The following is a 27,007-nucleotide window of genomic DNA, read 5'->3' on the forward strand; positions in this document are numbered from 1 at the left end:
AGAGCAACTAGGAAAGTGGAGGCAAACAAACAAGAACTTTGACTAGTGTTTTTGATGCTCAACTGTTTTACGGAGTAAGATATACAAATAATGTTTGGACAAATACAAGAAAGATTTGTGAAATTCTTCATAAATGAAGGATTTTAAAGTATCTGCTAGAGATTCGTTTTTTTCCTGATATTTCTTAAATTTAAGTAATTAAACTGTTTAAATTTGTAGTGCATGTTTGGTTCTAGCCATACTTCACTAATCTAAGTTTGGCATGCAGGATTTCAGCAAGTTTAGCTGTATCAGTCGGTACCATTCTTTGCAAAACATGACGAAAACTGATTACTAGCACGGCACGGATCTTAAAGTTTAGGATGCACGGTAGAAATGCCGTGTTTTTACATTTGGAAAAGGTTCAAAGACCTGGATGTATCTGCCCACCCGCCCAATTAATGCTCCCCTCGGGACCAGCGCATCACTTCAATGCCAAGAACCAAAAGACCCCGAGGAGAACGAAAAAAAAAATACTCGGACCCGAGGAGGAAACCAGCAGCGGTAGAAGCAGAGCGCGAGGAAGAAGGCGCCCGCAGTCGCAGTGGGATCCCTGTGAGTGACCCCGAGCCGCATGGCCGCCGCGCCCTGAGCCCTCAGCGCCCACCGCGCTCCGGCGGCAGAGATGCGGCCGCGGGGAGCGGCGCTGCTCCTCCTCGCGCTCGCCGTGCTCTCCATTTATGGTAAGTACGTGTATCCTCTGAGATTTTCTACCTCCTCCCTGCTCTTCTTGCCGAGGCGTTTCCTACTAGTACTTTTCTTGGATTCGAGCTGCAATGCCGAGTAGAATTCCTAGCATAGTTCGCGGCCCTGCACTGGGATCGGCGCCCGGGAAAAGCCGCCGGCATGGCGTGTGTGGCAAGTCCCCCATGGACCATGGTTATGCGGGGAAAAAAGGGATTTTGCCTTTGCTTCATGCACGGAGCTCTCCTCCTCCTGTGATTTGCGCATCTGAATCTAGTTCAGGTACAGGGATGTCAGCTCTCCTGCCTCCTTTCTCTCTCTGCTTTTCGTGCATCCAATCAGGGCTCAGTACCTCGAGCTTGGAGTTTTGTGGTTTCCATTTCGTTGGCATTGGTGCCGCTAGGCCGATTTGATCCCGAAAATTTTAGGTTTTGGTGCAATGCTGGCGAGGGTTTTGGCCTTTTGGGCAGTGTCCGCTCCGCCCTCATCTTCTTGCCTTGCGTACAGCTGCCATCGCACTCGGCGTCACTCGACCAACTGTATACATACTGCCAAACCCCAACCGAGGGGAAAAAATAGCCTGCATTTGCATCTTTTAGTCCATCAAACATATTGTCATTTTGGTTATAGTGAATGCAAGTTTTCTGTTAACTGTTTTGGTGTTTGTATGCACTGCATGGTTTCAAACACTTTTCTTATTTTCTGAATATCATGTGCAGTGCCACTGGGAACAGCAAGCTCAACAACCATCACGGCATACTTACTTGGATTATGGAGCAGAGCGCGTCAACAGCATTCAGCTCCTTCCCCTGCCCCAGCACCTTCTCCTGGACCTCAATGTAAGTAGCACTACTCATGAGGTTTCCACATACAAGTGGTAATGCAGGTGTAACATAGCAATCAACTGTTTTGTTTCTCTGTGTATTCTTCCATCTCAAGTATCCAGTCTATTTAGAATTATCTGTACCTTATCTATCATTTTGATTATCAGATGCCTATCTTAATCACCCAGCGCATAGGCATCACGGAAGACGACGTCATGCTGCCCCACCATCATTTGATAGACAAGGTTTTACTTTTCTCCTCAGACCAATAGAGACCACAAATACTAGTATTGTCACTCCTTAACAGCATAGCATTAATATACATGCCTGCCTGCTGAAATTTAACAGATTGCAGTGGAATAACTTGTTCCGCTCCGCTCACTTCTACCCCAATTGGTTCCCCCTGTGGCTGTGTATATCCTATGCAAATTCAACTTGATCTTGGAGTAGCACCTTACCAGCTGTTCCCAAGAATCGATGAGCTGGAAATTGAGATTGCAGCAGGTACATTCCTGAAACAGAGCCAAGTCCGGATAATGGGTGCTGGGAGCAGTATTCAAGATCCTGAAAAGACAACGGTCACCATTGATTTGGTACCACTAGGTCAGAAGTTTGATACAACTTCAGCCTTACTGACTAGCAACAGATTTTTGCAAAAGAAGGTTCTGATAAAATCGTCTATTTTTGGTGATTACGATGTAACATATGTTCATTATCCCGGTGAGTAACATGATTGTTGTTGGCACATCCACTTCACTAGCATAATGGCCTTGTGTTGCTTCCTTTATTTATAATCTTATAAACATTGCAGGGCTTCCTTCTTTGTTACCTACTGCTCCAAGATCCTTGGGTCCAGTAGGCAGTAATGAGTACCCGCTTGGTGCAAATGTACACAACAGAAGCCATCAGAGGATTAACTCTAAAATTGTCGCCATAATTGCTCTGTCAGCTGTTGTGCTTGTTTTGACGTGTTTTGGAATTGGCATTATATGGAAATATAAAGGATGTCAAAAGCCTCATGGTAGTGGTCATGCTTCAAATTCGTCAATCACGAGAAAAGCAGGTAACTTTGGTAGCAGCTATTTTATAATATGCTGCACTCATTCAAGCTGCAATCTTAACGCTAGGCCTTGACTATACAAATTTCGATCTTGCTACTGTCTCCTAGCCACTATACACCAGGAACAATAGAGCCGCATTTTCAGATTATATAATGTCTAAATCCCTTGATGTTTGTAGTAACATATTGTTGGTGCTTCAGGTATGAGGTCATCATTCTCCAGTATGAGTAGCTCGCCAACATCTTTCCCTTCAACGATAGCAACCTGCCCTTCGACAGTCAAGACATTCTCAATTTCCGAGCTTGAGAAGGCAACCGGAAAATTTAGCTTCAATAAAATAATTGGCGAAGGAGGGTATGGGCGTGTTTATCGCGGCATAATTGAAGATGGAGTTGAGGTTGCTGTCAAATTGCTTACCGGGAAACACCAAAATAGAGATCGTGAGTTCATAGCAGAGGTTGAGATGCTAAGTCGTTTGCATCATCGCAATCTTGTCAAGCTGATCGGTATATGTGTTGAACGGAGCACGAGATGCTTAGTATTTGAGCTTGTTCCAAACGGAAGCGTAGAGTCTCATTTGCACGGTATGTGAACCTATGTTGTATTACATAGCATGGTAGACCTCCATGAAGTGCTTAAGAAACTTTTACCTTCAAAGGATAGCACACCATATGCATATATAATCTCATCATTCTTGCCGGCGCATCAACATATCAGTTATTTCTGTACTGCAAATAAACTTGATGCCATCTGTGCGGTTACTTACATTTCTATATTTCAGGTCGGGATAAAATATATGGACCACTTGACTTCGATACCAGAATGAAAATAGCCCTTGGTGCAGCAAGGGGTCTGGCCTACCTGCACGAGGATGCCAATCCCCATGTTATTCACCGTGATTTCAAGGCTAGCAATGTTCTACTGGAAAATGATTTCACTGCCAAGGTTGCAGATTTCGGGTTGGCCAAGGAGGCATCAGAAGGAATGGAGCACATTTCTACTCAGGTCATGGGGACTTTCGGGTAAGCTGTCATGTCATTCCAGAGTACACCGCGCTACTGAACTTCTCTGAATCCTTGTTGAAATTTTGGATGGATGGTTTGGTTCATTGCAGATACGTTGCCCCAGAGTATGCAATGACGGGGCATCTCCTCGTCAAGAGCGACGTTTACAGCTACGGCGTGGTGCTCCTGGAGCTGTTGTCGGGCCGGAAGCCGGTGGACATGACTCAGCCATCGGGGTCCGAGAACCTCGTCACGTGGGCGCGCCCGTTGCTCACCAACCGTGAAGGCTTGGAGCGGCTGGTCGACCCATTGCTGCCGCCGGCGACCCGCGACTTCGAGAAGCTGGCCAAGGCGGCGGCGATCGCCTCCATGTGCGTGCACGTCGAGGCGCCGCAGCGGCCGTTCATGGGCGAGGTCGTGCAGGCGCTGAAGCTGATCTACAGCGGCAACAACGACGAGACATGCAGCGGCTCCTTCGGCGGGGGCGCCACGGAGGAGGAGTCGCCGTGGAACGACGGCAGGAGCTGCTCGTGGAACGACACTGACGGAACGCCTCCGCCGCCGCGCATCCCTGGGGCGCCGCGCCCGAGCATGATCGGGTACAGCTCGGGCCCGGCCGATGACGCGTCGGCGCGGCGGCCGCGGTCGACGCCCAGCGCCGTGCTGGACAAGATCGAGTCCCTGGCCATGTACGACTGGTCCGGCCCGCTGAGGACCAGGACGCGGAACTTCTACCGGCTGAGGGGGAGCATGAGCGAGCACGGCCACCACCCCTCCGACGACTGCAGCGTCGAGGGCGACTGGATGTAGCAGGATGGATAGAGCTCGTCGTGTTTCACTCTGTAACTGTATAGCCCCGCTAGGTACTGCTTCCTGATGAGATTTTGATGCGAAGAACCCCTGGTTCTTAGATCGTTTTAATGTAGTGGGTGAATGCGTTTTGGCCAGAACTTTGCTCGAATGTATAATCTGGGAGGGAGTACTAGATAATGGGTTCATATCTGAAGGCATTGCTGATCTGACCCTTTTTTTTTTACCAGTTGCTGGTCTGACCTTTAGCATAGAGGAAATTTTCAAAAAAACCGTTCAGGGCTCTTTTGCTGGTCTGACCGTAGCATAGAGGAGAATGAATGGTGGCAGTTAATTTTTTGAAAAATTATACTGTAATCTCTCCGAGCGGATGACTTGTCTGCCATCCAAGTTTTTAGCTGACAGTAGAGATGACAACTGCCATCAAAACATGGTCTAAAACTGTTCGCGCCCTCCTCCCTCCAACCCAAAACATAGATGCAAGTGATTCAGCGACAAGTATTATAAATTAGAGGGAGCAAGTTTTCCATTCGTATTGCGAGTTTTTTGTTCGTATTTGTAACAGGAGAGGTGATCAGGAGACGGTGGCCACAAAACTCAACTAAGATTGCGTTCTCCTTGTCGGTGTTCCCGCCGGTGAGCTCCGTCTCCATTGGCCTTGGGATTTTGAAGGTGTGGCAGACCATAGCCCCTCGCCGGCAGGGAAGTTTCCCCTTTTTAGGTTTTTTTTGGGGTGGTGAGGCTATATAAAGGTCCTTCACGTCTTATCCTCTTCCAGTGGTACATCTAGCGTAGACAGAGGGTGTGTGGAGTCGAGTGCCCGACAGATCTACTAAGACCCGATCGGTTTTTGTGTTCGTTCATGTGGTTTTATATCAATCTCTTCCGATCTATAGTTATCATCATTGGCGATGGTTGCTCCCCTGGTTTGTTGATCACGACGACTTTTCGTCAATCTGCTACAAGAAGCTTTATTATAGCAAGCTTTGCCCGGCTCTGGTGATGAAGGACGAGGACGGCGGCATGTCTTTGGCTCGTGCTAGTGTTTGTAGTCGTCGTTAGGTGATCCGAGTACCTATTTATGATTTTGTTTTTTTGCTATTTATACTGGTTATTAGTAAATCGGTGGAATTTTGACAAGCAAAAGTGACCGATTGCAGACGATTATTACTATACCCCACATGGATTAGAGAGATATATGAAAGTGGATAATTTTTTAAATAAGGTCAGCATCAGACTTTGCATCGATAGATGCATACAACTTTTTGTTGCATTATTATCGACGATGCATATGGAAGTGGATCATGCCCATCGCGATCGAGTGAAACGGGAAGTGGATCAACCTATTTCCATGGTAAATTTGACACGTCGCCCAATTAGTTCACATCACTACCTGATCTTTGAACACTAACAAACTCGAGAAGTGTTTTATCCTGAAATACTCTTGGTTGCGGAAAGTGATTTACAGATAGATAAACGAAATGAAAAATGTCACACAAAGAAGCATGAAAGCGAAAACACTGAATTTTTCCGAGGGTGATGAAAACGAAACCATGGATGACTTGTGGGGACATTTTTGGTTTCTCCCCAATTTTGCCAGGAGAATCGTGCGTCTTGCTTGCCGACCTCGCCAGCACGACAGTCGACAGATGGCGCGACACGCATAGGTCCAAGCTGGCAAAATGCCGGGGCCCCAGCGAGCAGCCACCGAGCGTTCTGGAGCAGACGTGGCGCGCCTCCCTCCTCATCGCCACTCTCAAGTCCGAACACTAGCGCGCCGCGCGCACACTCCGCTAGAAGCGCCTCCTCGCTTCTCTTTCAACTTCCAGAAGCCGCGGGCGGGGCGAACAGATTGGAGAAGGTTCTCCCATGGCACCCACGAGCGTGTGCCCCATCGCGCCGCGGCTCGCGTCCGTCTCCGGGCGCCCGTGGTCGCCGCCGGCGAGCTACCGGGCCGCGAGCACGAGGTGCTGGAGCGCGAGGAGGGGGAGGAGGCGGAGGTGGGCGGGGCTGAGGGCCAGGTGCGCGGGCGCCGAGCCCGCCGTAGAGCCCGGTTCGGAGAGCGCCCCGGAGGAGCCGGTTGGGGACGTGGAGCAGGCGAAGCCGGAGTTCGACCTCAACCTCGCCGTCGTGCTCGCCGGGTTCGCCTTCGAGGCCTACAGCAGCCCACCCGTGAGCTCCTTGTTCCCGCCCTGCTCGTCATCATTGAACTGCACTGATCCTGTATCGCTGGTTCATCTCCTACTCATCTCCTTCAACTGCACTTTTCCTGCGAGTTTTTTTTAAGCTTCAGAGCATCCAATTTTCATTTCCATGAGAACTGATAAACACAAGTTCGCAGCCTAAACCAATTTGAGCGAGTACTCAGCCGCACCAACAGGAAAGTAGGAAACCAAAACTATTAAACTGATAAAAACAGAAGCTGATGACATAAGCAGTGTTGTGCACTGGCAGAGGATTCAGTATCTCAATCTGGTTCCTTGTACTTGGCAGGAAGATGCAGGCTGGCGTGAGACCGATGAGGCCGGATGTCAGACGGTGTTCCTATCCGAGTAAGTTGTGGGCCCTTCCCTTCCCCTGGCGATCGAACCATCATGTTTATAAATTGTGCTGCAAGTGTGTGTGGTCTCGCCCTGGTTGTAAATTCTGAAAGCATTGTGATGCAGTGTATTTCTCCGTGAAGTATATGATGGCCAACTAGTTGTGAGGCTGAAGAAAGGCACGAGTCTTCCTGCAATGGATCCATGGGTATGATGATGCATATGCCCGTGAGTGGTCGCCGTTTGTTTTCTCGATGCCGTATGCTGCATACAGTATTTGTTCTTGATGCTTCATATATTACTATTTTGTTGCAGAGAATGCTGAATAATTGATGGATGAGAAGGTTAACATGCATATTGAGTAGAATAATTGATCGTTGAAGAATTTAAGATGTCATTAATACCATTTAAGTTGTTATCATTAACCTTAGACAAATACTTGAATATAACTGAAAATTCACTCATTCGCTTGATACCCAGGATTATATGGGAAAACACCCAGTGATTCGTCTGTGTGTTAACTGCTGGGTATACAAGATATCTGGGATGATTTACAGATAGCGTCCTCATTGTGCAGATTCCAAGAATTTTCTGAACTGCAACATTTCTTTTAATGTAGTAGTTTGCACATTTCAACTACTATTACTCAACACTTTCTTCTTCAACTTTATGAGCAACTCCTAATCCGCTTCCATTGCAGGGTACAAGTGATCCTTATGTAGTTCTACAACTTAATGGTCAAACTGTAAAGAGCCAAGTTAAATGGGCGTGAGTAACTTTGTCCTTTTCTGTGTATGTATGTTGGTGGGCCTGGGGGCACCTCTGGACAATAAATTTTGTATAAAAATAATGTATGCCATATATATCATCGCCTTCAAGGTGGCAACTAATGGGTGTTGGCAAAATATCTGATACGCTTGAAGACTGCTATGTCTTCCATGGTTGGTGCAGTTTCTGATTTCTGATCAATGTAGGACGAAGGAGCCAACATGGAATGAAGATTTCACATTAAACATTAGGAAATCTCTAGAAAATCTACTCCAGGTATGAAGAGAAATAATGTGTGCTCATGGTGATATTGAACTCACTCCATGTTGTGATTACTACACATTTCTTTGTTGTTATTGTACTTCTGCATTTTGGAGTTGTGAGATACATTTACAGTATACAAGGCAACTGGAATACATGGTGCAAATTCTTTTATTTAATCATCAAGAAGTACATAAACAACCTATAAATTTCATTTTAGCAAGTGACATAATATCATCTGATTTTAAGCACCCTTTAGTGTCCCAGTTGATCACCTACTTCGGGTATGTCCTGGCATCACCACAATTTTTTATGCCTTTTAACATCTTGTACAATTTTACTCAATAGGTTGAGGCTTGGGATGCAAACCTTGTCACTCCACACAAACGCATGGGAAATGCTGGGTTGTACCTTGAAACACTTTGCGATGGTAACTCTCTGATACTTCTTTTTGGTGTTAATTACGGTTTTGGAACCAATTTCCATATGAGGGTGGAGCTTGTCTATACAGACCCCAACCCAAATTCCATAGTTAAGCCGGCTGAATTGGCCAGAAACCATAAGAACTTACCAATTTACGGTTGATGGAAGTTCGAGAAATGCAGTTCCCAGTCTATTAGTTTGTGCTTCTGGAATACTGATTTTACACGAGAAAAATTGATTTAGAATAAACCTGGCTGAGTAAAAACCAACCAACTTATGAACTCACCATTTTGAAAACATCCAACATGTAATCTACCACAATATACGGTTGATGGAAGTTTTGGAACTTTGGTGACGACTCCTGATGTTGCTCAATTGCATGTAATCATACTGGTTTATTGCACTGTCTGCACTATGGTTATATGAATTCATTTGTAAGACTCACTCTTGGGACAACCTTGTAACTACCTTCCTCTTTTTAGGAAATAAACATGACATTACTATTGAATTAGAAGGTCCTGGTGGCGGTGGAACTATCGATTTAGAGGTAAGAACGTGATCCTTACAAGAATGTCTTTGTCATCGATGTACTCCCTTCCAAAGGTTGCATACCACAGTGAACTGATCCTTGTCTTGCAGAGGGGTAGGAAGTACCATTTTTCACAAGCAAAGCCCTCTTATCCTTTTTTCTACACCCTTCTGTGTATAGGTTTTTTTTAGAAAACCAAAACCAGCAGAATAATTTGAACAGTTAACTGGCATAGGATTTTTTTCACTCTACAAACAAAACCCTTTTGCTAGTCATAGGTATGATCGTCATTTTAATCACATAATAACACCATGGATTATATAGGCAACATTCACAATAACAACATTTTAATGGTTACCAGGATCCCTGTTTATTATGCTGTTCTCTTAGAACAAACAGGTACAATGGTATATAGAGCCTACCTATTATGTTTTGTATATCAAGAATTTCACATGTTGTAGACTTCATTTCAGGTTTTATCTAAAAATTATTATTATTAACACATCAGGTCAGGTACAAGAGTTATGATGACATTGAGCGTGATAAGCAATGGTGGAGTACACCTTTTGTGTCTGACTTTCTTGCAAAGAGCAGCCTAGGATCTGCTCTTAGGTCGGTCCTTGGATCTGAAACTGTAAATGCAAGTCAGTTTGTGCAATCCGCATTTGGTCAACTGAGTTCTTTCACTGACACGAAGGCTCAAAATCCTTTTGATACTGAATCTGAGGTTTCTGAAAGGCCCGAGGAATCCCTGGATAACTCTATTGGACCAAATGAACTTCAACAGAAGAAGATTGATTCAAAAGTTTCTGGGGACAATTCAGATTCTCAGAGTGAACCTGTATCTACTGCTGCAGTTGTTAAAAGTGAAGGAAATACGCCACTTGATACGAAGGAACCTGATGACTTCTGGAGTGCTTTCACCAACACACTAAACCAAAACGTTATAAAAAACTTCGGAATTTCTCTTCCCGAGGCCAAGCAATTGGATGGATTTGACTTATTAAGTTCCCTTGGTTCGAAATCACGTGAAATCGCGGAACAGGTGTATTTGGATTCCGGACTGGCAACATCAGATACCTCAACTAGTGATGGCAGTGAAACAACTCCTGAACTTACAGTCGGTATTGATGATAAAGATAGCACAATGCCAACTAAAGAGGCTGCACAGGCTTCATTTCCAGACATTAATGAAGTATCTCGGGATGTATTGTCCCAAACAGAGAATATACTAGGAGCTTTGGTGATCCTTTCTAAGAATTTCTCATCGCAAGAGAAGGGTTCAGAAACTATTGACGAAGCGGACGTGAAAGATGGTTTGATTGGAGAAGATCAAGGTGCTGCGGATTCCATTGATAAGGCTGGTGCTGTTGCATCCACCAAAGAGCCCAAAGATACAAAGAAAGCAGATGACACACAACAACTGTTTGCAAGTGCAGAGACTGCCGTGGAGGCATGGGCTATGCTGGCCACTTCAATGGGGCGTTCCAGTTTTATAAAATCAGACTTTGAGAAGATATGTTTTCTGGACAATGGTTCAACAGACACACAGGTTAGTAACATTAGTTGTTGTGCTATTTGTGAGTCTACTATCTCTTTGCCCTTATGTTGTGTTGCCAATGCTAACAAATGTCGCCAGGTCGCCATTTGGCGTGATTCTTCACGAAGAAGGCTGGTTGTTGCTTTTCGAGGAACTGAGCAAGTATGAAATGGCATGAAGGACCCACTTGCGTTCTTTGAATATAAAGGCAATAATTATTTTTTCACCTCCCATCTTATTTATTTTGTTTTCTGTGTCATTTCCAGACAAGGTGGAAGGATTTGGTAACTGACTTAAATCTTGTGCCGGCTGGGTAAGAGTCAACACACCTAGCCTTTTTCTCCTTTCATTAGTTATAGTATGTTTCCATTTCTAATACTTACTAGAATTGTAATGAATTTTACTATATTACACATCATATTTTGAAGTTGATTGCAGACTAAACCCTGAGAGGTTGGGTGGTGATTTCAAGCAGGAAGTTCAAGTTAGTTATATAATCTCTTCAGTCACTTGTTTATCCATTTCTGTAAGTTTATGCTTACCAACTTCTTGCCATCTTATATTTCAGGTTCACAGTGGATTCTTAAGTGCATATGATTCTGTTAGGAACAGGATCATGGTTCTTATCAAATACGCCATTGGATATATGTGAGTATGTCGTAACAAATTAAGCATCTCTTGAAGTATAAAAAGTACCAGTTCAGTCCAATATGATGCGGCATGAAAACCTCAAGTTTTACCTTTTGTGCACGCTCTTGCCATTCTCCAGTTGTTACTGCTATCACACAAAATAAATTATTGCGAAAGCAACCGTACAGGCTGGTATATACCAATCTCTTTTTGTCAATTATTTATCTCAACTCTATTCATGGAGCATCTAATTTTTCCACTGTAGGGATGAAGAAGATGCAGAAACGATAGCTAAGTGGCATATCTATGTAACTGGACATAGTTTAGGTGGAGCTCTAGCAACCCTTCTTGCTCTCGAGCTTTCATCAAGTCAAATGACCAAGTAAGATCAAGCTGACCCTGATCCATACGCTTCTTGCTTCATATATAGGCAATGTGATATCATTCAGTCTAGGGTAAAAGCTGAAAGAAGTGCCAGTCAAACATTTAACACAGGGGATTCTTTGTTAAGCAATGCCACATACTTGCCTAAAGTGCTTTAACCCAGTTTAAGTGGCATGGCCTAGCACAGGGGATTCTTTGTTAAGAAATACCACATACTTGGCTAAAGTACTTCGTTAAGCAATGCCACGTAGGGTCATCCATGTAAGAGTATCCCCACCGGTGCCCCCCCCATGGCGCCCGGCAATTGCGCTGGAAGAGCCATTTGGGGCGCCGGTAGAAACTGCCGCCATTTGAGGCGAGGCTGTCCGCCCTGGCGCCTCCCAAATAGAGCCAGCAAACACATCTGTAATTCAGATTGGATAATTTTAACAAATAAAATGTGATGTCTACCTGCGACAGAAGCAGCTTGAAAATGCAATGCCTCCGTGTGCTGTGTTAGTAGAGATGAGACATTACTTTATGTGTCAAGCCATTTTCTAGTGACTTGTCACTCAAAGTAATGGCACATCTCTACTAACACAACACAAGAAGACATCACATTTTAAATCTGCTTGCAGCACAGGTTGGCATGGCATTTTATTTGTTTGAATATGCATAAATGTGTTTGGTTCGTGTGACAATTATCAATGAAGACTATACCGGCGCCTACTAGAATAGTTTCCATAGCACAAAGTCTCACACATAAATATTTTACAACTACTTTTTTTAGCACACACTCTCAATACAAAAATCTCACTTATCAATTCTTGATTTTTTTTCCTAAATTGACAAGCTCGCCAAAACCCTAAACCTATAAGTACATCGTCGGTGTAGGATAGGAGCTAGAGTGGAGGAAGGACTCACATCTCCGAGCCAAGATTCGCTGGAGGTCTCCCCGTCGTTCCAGCTCAGCAGGGCACGGTCCGGCAACGGAGAGGTTGCTACGGTGGGTCGTGCGGGCGTTGTGGCGGCTCCAATAGTCGGCGACGCGACGGACATTGGGTCATGTTGCTCCGGTACAAGCCGCCGAGATTTCGGCGCGTCGATTCGCGGACGGCGGCGACCGCGATTTGGAGGAGGCAATGGGTGTGGAGTAGGTCAGGGGGACAAAGAGGGCGCCTGGGACAGCGTTGCGTCGATGCCCCCTAGACGGCTTTTTCTGCATGCCATGTGGTGCCGGCACCCCCGTTTGACCCCCACTCTACGGGGCCGGCACAGGGGGAGGGGGAGGGGGGATTGAGTTATTGGGTGGCAGTTCACGCCGGCAGCGCTTGGGGGCACCGGTGGGAGGCGTTTTTGGCCCAGATCCCCAAAGGCCCCAAGAGAGCATCATGGGGTTGCTCCTCGTTATATTTAAACTTCTGTTAAACAGAAGATGCTTAAGAGAATTGGATGGTTGACATCCGACTCTTTCACGGTAAGTTATAAAGATGTTGGCATACCGTTACCTCTTCTCATGTAGTTCGCAAAAAATCCTATTTCCACGCACCTTTTTCCATAATTGTATACTCATATTTTTCATGCCACCTTGTGTAGGGATGGTGTTATATTTGTGACAGTGTACAACTTTGGCTCTCCTAGAGTCGGAAATAGAAAGTTTGCTGACGTCTACAATGCGGTAACTATCGAATAATTTACTAAATAGGAAGAAGCTAAAAATCAAGTTAATGTTTTCTGTGCATAGTAAAATGATTATATATTTGTATGGTTCTGTTCCATTTTTTTCCTTTTGGATGATCCAAACTACATAATGTTATGGTTCTGTTCCATTTTTTTCTTTTTGGAATATCCAAACTATATTATCGACCTCTTTTGCTCCATTTCTGAGTTGTGCAAATGAATATGGTTGGACCATTTGCACATACTATTGTCATGTTCTAAAGAAATTATCTAAGTCATATTGTCATGGACGTGCGGAATGAGGGAATGAATGTGAACATTGAACAATGTCATTTTCTTATGTCTTTTGGCATATTAATTTGATTTAATTTGCTTCCCCTCCTTGGATAACTAGATTGTAAATTATGGGGAAGTTATTTGCTAGAACTTAAAACCTACAACTTAGGCTTCGTGTGTAGTTACTGAGGTTATCTTATAATGTATTGCAGTAAAATAGCAAGGAAAGCAAGAAGAGGTTGATTGGCCTTGGTTAGAACTTAAAACCTGCAGGAAACTTAGGCTTAGTTTGTGGTTGTTGAGCTTATCTTCTAATCTATTGCGGAAAAATAGCAAAGAAAGTAAGAAAAGGTTGGTTAGCCAAATGGTAATGCACAAAAGCTGGCTGGACAGTCGACATTATCATAATCCATCACAATGACAAGCACAACCTTGCACTACCAATAGCATAGGTTAGATTGGAATGTTGGAATGTGAAATTTAGAAAATAAATTTGTCCAAGTTGTGGGTTACTATGTAGAGAAGATTGGACTAAAAATAGAAAATAAATAAATAATTAGTGTTCCTTGTCTGCATGGAAGGAGAGGGATACAAATGTACTATAGAGTAAGATGTTTTCAAGTATCAATAGCTATGTGCTAATCCTGTTTGCGTTGGATCATGTGTAAATATATTATTTATGTATTAAGTTGACAATTCAGATGCTAATCATAGCCTTATCTAAAACCAACAATTGATTTTGCAGAAAGTAAAAGATAGCTGGAGAGTTGTCAACCACCGAGATATCATTCCAACAGTGCCACGTCTTATGGGCTATTGCCATGTGGAGGCACCAATTTATCTTAAATCTGGAAATCTAAAACACGCACTGGTGATAGTTTTTATAACTTGCCCTATCTCAATTCACTTCTATTATAATACCGTGCTTAGTCCATTATTGTCAACATTCCCTCTTTTATCCTTCAGATCTTCAATTTTCACCTGAAAGTTAGAAATGTATTTGTATTCTGACACAGGAAAACAAGGAAATTTTGGATGATGAAGACCAAGGGGATGAGATTGGCGAGTACACCCCTGATGTCCTTGTTAGTGAATTTGTAAGTGTCTTTGGATCCTTGCCCTAGCAACATCTACCGCCGATTACCAACTGAAAATCGATATGTTTGTCTAAATGGGAAGTGTTACAAGATGCGAAATTAGTTTATAGGAGCATAAAAAAATCCCATGACTTAAACTAGTTTGCTCCAAGATACTACCTAGAAAAAAAAGAACATCAAAGAGAACAAATGATGCATAACTAAACAAAATTGATGTTACTCAAGTTATATTTGACAAGTTGGGCATGCTAAATTCTCTTCAGATGAAAGGAGAGACGCAGCTTGTGGAAAAATTACTACAGACGGAAATAAATCTACTCCGCTCGATCAGGGATGGGTCAGCTGTTATGCAGCACATGGAAGACTTTTACTATGTCACTCTTCTAGAGGTTCATCAATCGTCTAGCTTGCCTTCCGCTTAACAATTACTTCTGCTATTTTAGTACGCAACTTTTGTCAAAAGCTTCCCCAAGAGAAGATAACTGAATAAAGAACAACTGAATTGATGCAGACTGTGAGATCAAGGTACCAAGCGGTTGATACCACAAATGAAGTATAGCACCAGTTGACTGAGTAAAATTGTGTGATGGAACTTCCCAGACCTGATTCACACTGGATGGGAAATGATACAAAGGTATCCTTTGAATAGCATGCACATTTAAAAGGTTATGTCTACATTGTTGACATTGTTTAAATAATTTCATGTAAATTTCATGCTCCGTCTATATTGAGATCCAGAGTTGCCGGTACCTTTTAATATGTTACATGGTGATGAACTGAATATACATAGTACTCCGTATATTAGGACGGTTTCATTCTCATTGTATTATTTAAGGAAACATGCATGTTTATATCATTCAGATTTTCTTGCAGTACTCCTCCTCCACACTTGCAACTGCACACCTCTTACCTAGTGACTGGTATGTTTTGATCTTTTTTATTTGCAGCATAAGGTATTTACTTCTGACCATGGTGTCTGATGTAGCCTTTTAGCTTGCAGGGCTCCTTCGACAAAGATGTACTAATGAATATTGCGACCAAAGAAAATCTGATCCAGAAAACAACAGCATATAATAGTCTGCCAACCTATAGCAAACGATATTTCTGACTGGTGGATGTAACTAATTGAGATGTGGCGTGGGAAGATGTGTATTCTCCATCAGAAGTCACAAGGTATATTGCAAAGCCCAACCATCCAGGAAAATGAGTGAATGTGCAGAAACATTGTTAACATCCTGAATTTTGTTCGTTAAATTTTACTTTGACAAAGGATGTTACATGGTCTGTAACTAACAATAATGTAGTTCATCCATAGTGTGTCTAAATCAATCCGTTTTGGAGTTAATTTAGCCTAAAGAAATGGGAGAGTATATTCTGGGGCACTCTCTGTTGGTAGTTTGCCCCAGGAGCCCTGGAAAGAAATTCCACTGGATTTTCCATGTACAGTTTTATTTGCTACTCCCTTCGATCAATAATATAACTTTGTACTAAATCCTTGACACTTACTATGGATCGGATGAAGTGGGATTTTCTCATAATTCACAAACTTGATTTGAATTAAGTTTTGAACTTAAACATCTCGACCTGCACACTGGCCATGACAATGACTCGACTAGCACACCGACAATGGTGATGATGCGGATAATCCAAGCTACTTCAAGCATGAATGCACGATCCAACTGTTCCCCTCACCATTTTAGATCGCAAGTTCCATCCAGCGTGGAATAGAGGGACAAATGGTCATCCGACCCAACTCAGCAAACTGTTTAACTCGTGCCAAAAAAAAATCGTGCCAAAAGGTAAATCATACAGCCACCTATTCTTTTCTATCAATGCATCGAAACGCAAGACTTTTGCGTTTTCGCGAAAAAATCATACAGCCACCTAGGGATGGCATGGCACCCGCAGGGTATGGGTACGGGTAGAGTCATCTCATACATATCCGTCGCCTTCAATTATACCCGCCACTCGTACCCATACCCGTCAATGGGTACAAGTTTTTCTATACCCGTCACCGGGCAGGGTAAATGGGTACACGCGGGTAAAAAAAATACCCGCACTTACAACATATCAAATTGTTCAAAAAAATATGAAATGAGGTAAAGCGATTCTAAATAGGGGTCTAATCCTTACTAACCTACCAACGATTGTCAGATCAGAAAGCGTGAGGTTCAACCAAGCAATACGAAGGCGTGGTTAGGGGAAAATTAAGTAGTTCAGAATATTACAGTCATCCACTTATCAAATTTATATGGGTAAATGAGTACGTGGGTATGGGTTGTACAATCTCAACCCGTACCCGCTCTACCCGATGGGTATGATATTTTTTTCATTTACAAATCCATAATGCAGGTAATATTTTGCCCCATACTCGTATTCCTATTGGGTTTTTACCTGACGGGTACGCAGGTCATGGGTATTCATTGCCATCCCTACAGCCACCGGAGATCCAACTGTTCCCCTCACCATTTTAGATCGCAAGTTCCATCCAACGAATACTCCCACCCTAAATCTGAGGTTGTATATGAGATGCTGCCGTGAATCTAGTTCAGGATCGAGCAGGGAATATTTAGCCATCTTTAAAGCGATATCATTTGTGCCTAAGATTCGACAAGTCCATAGGACACCTTCAGATTTTTCTTACAACGGTTATAAGTAGGATGTCACAGAAAACCAAAGTTTTACACCATTCAGGCAAGCTAACTTTGATGATAAAGGGGGTGACTGATGTTTCACACTAGTTCAACAAGTCAATGTGTGTGGTGGCCTTTTAGTGTCGAGCGCAGAAACAATTGTGCAGGTGATAAAACCAAGAATTGGAAGAGAATAGTAAAAACTTTTCCAATCAACCTAAAGAGACACACCTTAGGACGAAAAACTAAGAGCACTCTGGTAAGCGGAAGTCTCAACCAAGAATTAAGCCTGTATCTTGCCAGCGTATACAAGGAGAAGAAGCCAACACAATCAGTTCTGAGACCAAAATTTAAAAATATTTTATTTCAGACATACTACCCTAAATTTTGTAGCAGTGATCACTAGAGTTTAGCTTAGCAACTGAATATTATTTGAAGAGAAAATGGTGTGTCTGTCCCTGTGGCTGTAAGCCTACCCAGAGTACAACATGGCAAAAAAAAATGAACAATTACGTTTCCACGTATAGTAACATTGCAAATGGGATTATGATAATTTCTGCAAGCAATGCTGATTGCGTATGGTGTGGGTACAAAACCTCAAATTCAGGCAGAAACTCCTGATTCATGTTTTATCTGGGAGAAACTAGAGAGTATGGTTGATCTTGAATTTGCTAATTCCACGATTAGTTCAAGTGCTACATGAAACAAAAATATCAGTTAGAACAACATAAGGTTAAAGCATAGTGTATTCTACTGTCCGTGTTAGGAACAAAACCTGTTTCGAAGGATACTTGGGTTGTTCGTAATTTTGGAGACACCAATGCTCCGAAGACTGATAATGCTTTTGATCTTGCCCTTTGAACCTGCAGGACAAAGAGAAGGAAAATTAGTATAATTTAAGCAACAACTTTCAACTTTATGACACCAATAAGTGGCAGCACCTAGTTGAAATTAAATTACGTGTTTACTAGCAACAATGTGAAACTTGGTAGAGTCATCACAAGCCAGACTAGCTTGAACAAAGTATCTCAAAACTGAGTACAAATATTGTAATGCAATACTAGGTCTAGCATCATCATATCAGGCAGGGTGGCTTTGCCAAATTAACCACTCAAGAACATGAACTTGATTTAATGGACTTGCACTGATTTAGCTCAACTAGTGGTCTAGTGCATTTTCTTTTTTACTTTTTGATGCTTTTAAGCCGTCATTTGCCATCAACTGTGCTCTATTTTTAGGAGTTGCATATGTTGTTTTAGCCACGATATTTATAAAAGATAACAGGCTTGTTTATATTGCACTTACCTGACCGCTACCGTCAACACCAGTACAAGACTTTGCGGTATTTGCATCTGATTCAGTGTTACCATCTACTTAACCAAATAAAATCGAAGGTGAGAAAGGGAAATCAATCTAAAAATATAAATATTTAAAAAGTAGAAATAGTGCATGTGCTAATACCTGGGGTAGTAGCTGCTCCTCCTCGATACCTTAGTTTTGGTTCAGCACTATCTTGCGCGCCACTGGAGTTTGATTCTTCTGGCAAACACCACTTCGACAGAGAAAACTGTGGGCTTGAGTCTGAAACATGATTAAGGAACAGCTCATTACTTGTACATGAAACCATCATTAAAACGGTTTTCAAATGAAATAGACAATGTAGGATATATGAAAAATATAGGGGAGAGAATATAGAGGATGGAGTTTAGACTATCTGCTGGAGGCTGGAGATGGAAGAGATGCAGAGGAGGAATTAGTCTATATGGAGATATAGATGATGAGATATAAACTATGTGCTACACTCCATGAGAGAAAAAAAAGGTGATTCCCGTAGCAGTTCTGAGTTGTTGATAAAGGTTGTTAACTTAAGTAATACACAAGCGGTTACCTGATGGGTGCAAGTCTGCAGAACAATCCACTTGCAGCTTAGTGGCCGCAGATTGCTCTTTATGATCAAACAGTGTGCTGGAGACACGCGATGCGCCCATCGAATGACGCGCACTTGCCAGATCAAGCCAACCCTAGGAAATGAAGAAATCATTCATATTTACTAGAGAACTGTGGCAGCATTACAATAGGCAAACAGTTTCTTCTGTAAATCTTACGAAAGCAACTAATGCGTGGAAATTGTCCAAGTACACGAAGAAACCCAGATCCAGATAAGTTTCAGCCTTTCAGGGCACTAAGCAATGGTTGGTACTACCAATACAACATTAATAGAATAATTATCAGAGCAAACAAGCTTCTAGTCCGATACTGCTGCCTCTATCCAGGCATTTAGCTAGAGTTCTGAAGATCGCACTGAAATAAGATTGTTCGGCTGCCTGACACATACTACTTCACTTCACCTGAAGTCAATCCAACTGCTCCACAGATCAAGGGGAAACCTTGCAGAGTACAGACCATAGAACCCCATGCCAAAGACAGTAAATACTGGGCGGCGGATTGATATATTGGTGTAAGGGGGGCAACGGCTGTCAGCCGGGGTGTGACGTACCTGGCGTAGAGAGGAGGAGAGCGAGTCCATCAGGAGGAGGTAGCCGTCCGCCGAGTCCATGAATCGTAGGATCTCGCCGTCGTCTCCCCCGAGCCCTTCCTCCGCTACCGCGACGTCCGCATGTGTCACTCCAGAGGCGGGTCCCATGTGACACAGCTCCTCTTCCTCTGCCGCCGCCGCCGCCACAACCATCGATTCGATTTTCCAATACTGCCGCGCCCAAACCCCTCTTGGTTCGTGCGTGGGCGCGGGTGCCACCGACGAGATCAATCACAGACGACGCCGCGGCAAGGTGGGTGGTCACTCACTGGTCAGGCCAGGAGGTCGTCGGTGCGATGAGAGGCGACTGACCGAGCACGCCGTGCCTGAAGCAGGGGAGATCGGACAGACTTGCGACCGAAGCAGGAATAATTCGGTTTGGGCCGCGTTTGGTAGTCAGGCCGAATTTAGGCTTCTGGTGCTTTTGTAAAGGACAGTGCTAGAAATCCTCCGGAGGCTCCAAACTTTCCAGCCTCCTGCTTGCATGCGTGACACGTGTCCACTTTTACCTAAAATCTTGATTTTGCTTCATCGCAGCAAAAAACCTCCCGCTTTTGCTTCACTGAAGCAAAAAACGGTTCGACTAAAATAGAAAGAGAGTTGTGACTCATTTAGACTTTGCTTCGTCGCAGCAAATAACCTTCCGCTTTTGCTTCATTGAAGCAAAAACGGTTCAAATGAAAATAAAAGAAGACTCGCTGGAGACTCGTCAGAGCACCATACTTCACCGGATACCTCGCCGGAGACTTGCCGGAGACTTCATAGCAAAAAAATTATGCTATTGACGCTAAACCGGTCTCGCTAGAGACCTCGCTGGAGACATTGAAGCAACAATTTTATACTAAAGTAGCAAAACAACAGAACATTTGTAGCAAAAAAGTTATACTATAGTAGCATCGTCCACTACTCATCAGAGACACTATCGGAGACATTGTAGGACAAGAATTATACCGAAGTAGCAAAACCACATAACATTTGTAGCAAAATATTTATACTACTGTAGCATCGAGAACTACACCTCGCCGGCGCACTGCTGGCAGCATTTCAACTCCGGCTGACAGCACCATGAGTGACCATTTCCAGCATCGCCGCTGACCTTTTGCAGCATCACCACTAACTATTGTCATCACCGCTGACAATTTGAAGCATCACCGCTAACTATTTAAAGCAAGATAGCTCTTCTTTTGCAGCTCAGCCGACCACCATTCGCAGCATCGCCACTCTTTCTTTGAAGCTCTGCCGCCGCGCACCGCTCGCAGCATGGCAGTCCCTTTTTGCAGCTCCACCACCAACCACACGTAGCAGGAAGCCTTTGCAGCACTGTGCCGCCGCAAATCAAATCTAGTCGGCGCTGCCTCCTAGTATGCGGGAATTAGGATCCTGCACCATAACCTTTGTAGCACCGATGTGGGCGGTTTGCAGCAACACTTCTCTGAAGTTGTGGCACCTACAACACCACGGTCACATGATGAAAATCCACAAAGCTCTAGGATTGGAAGATGCAGGCCATGGCCGACGAGGTGCTGAGAAGTTGCGGCGGCCGGTGGGAGCTCTACGAGCCGGTGGGAAGCACCAGACGTCCGGGGCGTGTCGCCGGCGGCGGAGCGTCTGGTAGGCTCGGGATCCAATGGTGGGGGTCGAGGTAGAGCCAGTAAGAAGAAGAAAGGCACGTGGCCGGCTTCAGCGTGCGGCCCTCGGTGGCGCCGACCTCCGACGACCCCATGGAAGACCAGGGAGGGCCGCATCGTGGCGGCCGCGAGCGAGGAGAGTCGCCCGAAAGGGGGAGAAGAGAAGGTGGTGGGGGACAAGAGGAGGCGGCGAGATCCGGAGCAGGGCGACGGTCAAAGGGAGTGGACGGCGGCGGAGCTCGGTCCGGCGGCGGAGACTGTCGCGGTGGGCGCGTGCGCAGGCGGGGATTTGTTTTCTCGCGAGGAAGAAGGTAGGGGATAGGAGGAGGATGGTGGGCCTAGGCAGACACGCGTCCGTAGCTCGACCCGGAGGTTGCTACCGCTCCTAACCTCCGGATAATAAGCATTTTCCTTTTGTAAACGTGCTCCAGGTTAGATTTGGTTGTTCCTGAAAGTATTTTCAGAAACTCTGCCCCTCTTGTTTGGTGGCTGCGCACATGACTTTTTTGTATTTGTTTGGCAGACTGGTGCAGAACAGCTTTTGTTTGGTTAGACATATGAGGTTGCTATGGTAACCTCTTCTATTGTAGTGATGAGGGTACTCAACATTGCTAATGCATTGCTGAATGAATGCGAGCACATTGCAACATTTAGTTCATTAAAAAGGGTGCGAGTCTGCTAGACTAAAAATCGGGTAAAACCCGAGGCGCGAGGTCACCAAGACTAATTTAATGGCCCCGCCTCTTTGATTGTATCTTTTTCAGGAGTCCCTCGACGATTTTCCACCAGCTGTTCATCTCTCAACCGAGTCAGCAACCGACTCTAAGCAAAGAACTAAGGCCGGAGGTAAATCCCTGACCAACTCGGAGGATAATAGTGAGGAAATATCCAACTAGATAGACCCATTGAAGCGAGTTGTTGCACGACCAGAGTGACCTGATCCTCCCTACTATACTGACTAAGGATCAGGATGACGTGAAGGCCCAGTCGACCCACTAAGAGTCAACGCGAAGGACAAGTCAAGGATCTAACGGTGGCTAGTCGACTTAGGTTTTCCGTGACTCGCCCGTATGATGTAAACACATCTATCAACATAATGAAATAGCTGTAGATCTTTGCCTCCACTGAGAGGGGCTAAACCTGGATACATCGTGTATGTACCAATCTCGTCTAGGACATTCAATATTGCCATCTCTCTCCACCTCATCCAAACTACTTGTTGTAGCATCTATCTAGTTCTCGATATATATATATGTTAGACAAATGGAGAAATAAAAAGAAAAATGCTAAAGTTTCTAAAAAAATGTTAAAGGTGGCATGATAAGAGAATCAAGAAACTGTAGTTTAATGTAGGTTATCCGATTTTACAATTCAATGTTTCAAGTTTTCTGTAAATATTCAATGATGATGATACATAAAATTTACCAGGGACTTCATGGATATTTAAAGGGTATAAGCTAGGACAAAGATTTGGTGCACATGGATACTAGTGATCTTTTTATTTAAATATAAATAAATAAATATATATATATTTCTAAGTTTCAAAAGAATCTGAATATAAATCACAATGTAGCCAGTAATGTACCTTCCAAACGTGCAAATTTTCAGTTGAAAAACATGTGTAGTTTGGGCTACATAAAAATGATAAAAATGTAGATCCGGACATAGTGATTTCAAATCTCTAAAAAAAGACAGTTTGCTATTTTTTGTGTAGTTTAGAATACAAAACATTTGAAATTTGAGATTGTGCACGTTATATATCATTAACTACTTTTAAAATTTTGTTTCATAATTTTTGAAACCTATAATATAAATTTTTAATATGCGAGAGTGTTCACTAATAGGGAAAAGGCTATAGGGGCACGACTAATGGAAGCGGGCGACAGTCAGGGCACACGACTACTATTTTTAGTAGCGGGTGGCATAGCCACACGCGACTAGTATGAGCTTGCTAGAAGAGCGCCACTGCCTAGGGCACGTGACTAGTATGTGAGTCCAAGCTACGCCTGGGCACTTGCTGCAGCGTGTTGCCTTCTTTGCACGGCGGCTAGTACGCTATTATCAGTGCCACACGCTGCCAATAGTTTATGATAGAGGGTGCGCCAAATAGTGGCAGCATACCGTGTTGCCGCCCGCTACCATTATTTGTACTTAACCATAATTCAATCGACGCGCGGCTTAGTTTTCCCCAGTACACTTTCGTCAATCTCTCTACACGGCAGAGCGCTCAACCTCGACTTCGTCAATCGTGCCACGACTCTGACCCCGCCGCTCAGCGCCTCGCCGTCACCAACAAAATGGCCGCCGACCGCGCCGCTACTCCTCGCCGTCGAGCTCACCCGCGCGCCCCCTCCCCTGCCCCACCCCGGTATGAACCCGCGTGCCCTGCACCTGCTCGATGAAATGCCGATTACACTGGCTATGCTTGATTGATTGCGGTGATTACATTGATATGCTTGATTAGTTACATGGATATATAGTGTATGGCAAAAATATTTTGTTTAACAGGAATATGAATTGCTGATGTAATGTTGATTAATTTCTATTTCGACGAATTTCTAGCACTGCGTTTGTCCTTTTTTTTTAGCAAAGGTCATGCCAATTTTTTCCGTGATTTTTTGGTTACTAATAGTTTACAATTTTGATTAGTGTTAGCTAGCCATGTCGTTTTCGGAAAACACGATGACGTTGTCGCCGGCTCATCTTCAAGCGGCTGGCAAGGAGGCGAAGAAGAAAATGCAGACACGGTTCACACACTCCAAGAAGAACTTCATGAAGTTAAGCAAGAATTGGCGACCCTGAAAGCAAACATGGCAACCATTGTTGAAAGCCAAGTGGAAAATAGGGTCAGCGGCCACCTTCCTATCTTGATCTAGTCAATCAAAGATTGAATTGCTGGAGGTCGACAAGGGCCACATCCCAAGTACCAGGCAAGACAGCAAGACCAGTTGAGTTGGCGCCAGGTCCTGCCGAGCCTGCTGCCGAGCTTGCAACACATGTGGTGTCGGATCCTCCTGGTTTAAAGAAAAAACGACGGAAAAGACCTAAGAAAAAGGATTATGTCTCTTGCCAGACAACCCAGGTTATGCACAAGATCTCCACGCAAGAGCGGTAATATCATGTGGTAGGTGAACCTATGGTATCGTGGGAAAAGTACCTAATGCTACCCGGTGATATGAAAAATCTGCATGACCTCATCAAGCCTCATTCTTGATGAAGAAATGCATCTTCTTCGTATGGCATCTCCAACATACCCGCTTTTTGTCGTCTAGGTTCCTGAGGGCTTTGGCTTTATCGATAAACACCCCGCGAACGTGTTCTTCCTAATATTTGAAGGCATGTTCTCCATATTTCAAATCAATAGATGATACATTTCAAATATATCTACTTTTCCAAGCACTTTGCTCAAAGATTTGCTCGGGAATCGCACCATACTTGGATAAAACTGCTGAATCTAACGCTGATTTTAGCAAAAATCTTCTTTCTGTTTGTTTTTGCAGGAAATAAAATTGGGGAAAAATACCATGAAAGATTTTCACTAAAAAAAGGTACCAAGAGCTTTGGACCAGATGAGAGGGGCCACAAGGTCCAAAAGAGCACAGGTGGTGCGACCCCCTGGCCTCGTCGCGCCACCGGGGCCCTTTTGGCCCTCGAGCATCGTCTCACCTCCCCCCTTCGTGTGGTGCCTTATATACCCTAAAAACTACCCTGCTAGAAGGACGAAACGTCGCGAAATAGAGCACCGCCGAGACCACGATCTTCGTTTCGGGGGTCAGATTGATCGTGCTCTCCATCCCGGAGAGAGGAATTTCGAGGACTTCTTCATCATCACGGCCACCAAGGTCATCACCAACAACCATGTGCTCACTCTCCATCACCATGAGTGAGTAGTTATCTATAGTCTTAAGAGGTGGATGGGGTTTGGATGAGATTGATCATGTTACCATCCATATGTATCGAGATTTGAGGTGTTTGTCTTGAGGATATTCATGTGTATGAGTGTTGGTGCACCCTTGCTATGTTTAATGCTTGTTACTAGGACCCGAGTGCCATGATTTCAGTACTGAAACTATATTTATTTTATCATATATATGAGGTTGGTATCTATTTGCAAGGTGTATTACTTACTTATTATTATGTTGAACCTACGAATCCCTAAGGTGTTAGATATGAAAAAAACAAGGGGAATATGTGATAATTCGAGGATATTGTGTGTTCATGAAACTTAATTCTTTGTTTCAGTCTATTCAAAAGGATAGACCTTAATTACTTGTAGTTGCAACTTGTCCCCGGTAAAATGGGCAAGCTGGGCAAGCAGGATAAAAGATGTTATGTAAATTTTCTTTGTTAGTATGCATAGCTATATTTGCGGCACACACCTACACACAACTGAATTAGAGATTGATGCTATATTAGTTGGATTACATTATATGATCAACATCATTCATTGAACACCCCACTACTACCTCATGCCTACGCTTTTAGCCACTGCAAGTTACATATACTACTTCTGGTGAAAACTGGAAATTTGTTCCTGCTGTTTACTACTTGTCTTTACTACTTTGAATCAACTGCTATAAAATTACCACTTTCTTTGTGAGTTTACTGATATACAAGTGTGGTTGAGAGTGATGTCTCAATTTCTAAAGTCTTGTTGGTATTCTTGTGTTCCCCTTGAGTCGAACTATAAATTTTGGTAATACTTCCCATCAAAGATTTCAGCGACCCCCTATACTTGTGGGCATCAAGAAATTTTCTAGCATCGTTACCGGGGAACCTAACTTTATTGGTAAGACAACTTGTTATCATTTACTTTATGTACTTATTTGTTCTCATCATGGGAAAGGATAAATTTGGCTAAGAAGGTTACTATGCCCTCCACTGCAAGGAAAGGTACGGATTTTCCTTCTAGGCCACACTTTTCACTTAATGCTGCAGAAAGCTATTGTTCAAACAAGTTCATCATTGTCTAGAATGTCTACTAGAATTTAAAAAGATTTGTTAGATGTTTACAAGGATAAAGAAGGGACACCTAATTTGTCCAAGTCTTTGTCTGATGAACATAAGGGATCTGAATATGAAGAAGATGAACTTTATGATGAAAATAATACAGCACTAAGTCCTAAAATAACACATTATGAGGAAGATATTGCTTTTACTAAAGCTTTCATGAACATTGAATTAGATGATTTGGATAAATATGGTGCTAGTCTAAGTTCTTGTTTAGGAGATTTATTCCTTGTTGCTAGAGAAAGTGAAGTGCCGACAATATACATCAAAGATTAAGATTCTGAGTTCGATGTTGACCCTGAGAAACTAGAAAAGGATGAAGAAATTAAGTTTTGTGGTAGAGAACAAGAACTTCCATATGAACACTTAAGAAACCTTAATGAGCTAGCTAATTTAGTTGGTAATATTGAAATCCAACAACACTATTACTTCTTGAAATTGTTTCCTTTATCTTTAGGAGGAAAGGAAAAGGCTTGGTATAATTTTTTAGCACCAAAGTCAATCACTGGCAAAGAAGTATGCATTTTCTTATTTTATAATAAATATTTCCCTGCTAGCAAAATACATGCTATGGTTGCTGAAATTAGTAACTTTGCTCAAGGTAAAGAAGAAGGTATATATACCCCAAGCTTGGGAGAGGTATTGTGCCCTTGAAAGAAGGTGCCCAACAC

General features: G+C 43.5%; 3 protein-coding genes across 13 annotated transcripts; 2 read left to right on the forward strand and 1 right to left on the reverse strand.

The window, feature by feature from the left end:
- The first annotated feature begins 561 nt into the window (after positions 1–561).
- Positions 562–4,618, forward strand: LOC127335536 (receptor-like serine/threonine-protein kinase ALE2). The gene is made up of 8 exons (XM_051362202.2): positions 562–722; positions 1,443–1,562; positions 1,715–1,792; positions 1,896–2,267; positions 2,359–2,610; positions 2,809–3,192; positions 3,390–3,630; positions 3,723–4,618. Exons 1-8 carry the CDS (start codon positions 665–667, stop codon positions 4,420–4,422), a joined length of 2,205 nt encoding a protein of 734 aa, XP_051218162.1. The 5' UTR covers positions 562–664; the 3' UTR covers positions 4,423–4,618.
- Positions 4,619–6,207: 1,589 nt separating this feature from the next.
- On the forward strand, positions 6,208–15,974 carry LOC127335537 (uncharacterized). Of its 11 annotated transcripts, none has more exons than XM_051362206.2 (20): positions 6,211–6,594; positions 6,916–6,974; positions 7,089–7,170; positions 7,663–7,730; positions 7,937–8,006; positions 8,340–8,421; positions 8,897–8,961; positions 9,452–10,495; positions 10,583–10,645; positions 10,750–10,796; positions 10,922–10,967; positions 11,052–11,131; positions 11,379–11,495; positions 13,073–13,154; positions 14,178–14,303; positions 14,449–14,529; positions 14,793–14,918; positions 15,041–15,163; positions 15,391–15,449; positions 15,523–15,974. In XM_051362206.2, exons 1-18 carry the CDS (start codon positions 6,292–6,294, stop codon positions 15,086–15,088), a joined length of 2,589 nt encoding a protein of 862 aa, XP_051218166.1. In that variant the 5' UTR covers positions 6,211–6,291; the 3' UTR covers positions 15,089–15,163; positions 15,391–15,449; positions 15,523–15,974. The 11 variants fall into 11 exon arrangements, with proteins under 11 accessions (XP_051218170.1, XP_051218172.1, XP_051218166.1 ...); XM_051362204.2 differs by having other exon boundaries at positions 15,530–15,974; XM_051362205.2 differs by having other exon boundaries at positions 15,403–15,449.
- A 1,681-nt stretch (positions 15,975–17,655) lies between these two features.
- LOC127335538 (uncharacterized) lies at positions 17,656–20,088 on the reverse strand. Its single transcript, XM_051362214.2, has 6 exons — positions 19,660–20,088; positions 19,051–19,183; positions 18,624–18,743; positions 18,468–18,532; positions 17,938–18,025; positions 17,656–17,857 (listed from the first exon to the last, which is right to left on the reverse strand). The coding sequence occupies exons 1-6, from the start codon at positions 19,849–19,851 to the stop codon at positions 17,766–17,768; spliced, it is 690 nt and encodes a 229-aa protein (XP_051218174.1). The 5' UTR covers positions 19,852–20,088; the 3' UTR covers positions 17,656–17,765.
- Between the last annotated feature and the right edge of the window lie 6,919 nt (positions 20,089–27,007).

Source organism: Lolium perenne, chromosome 2 (assembly GCF_019359855.2).
Source record: "Lolium perenne isolate Kyuss_39 chromosome 2, Kyuss_2.0, whole genome shotgun sequence".
NCBI lineage: Eukaryota > Viridiplantae > Streptophyta > Magnoliopsida > Poales > Poaceae > Lolium > Lolium perenne.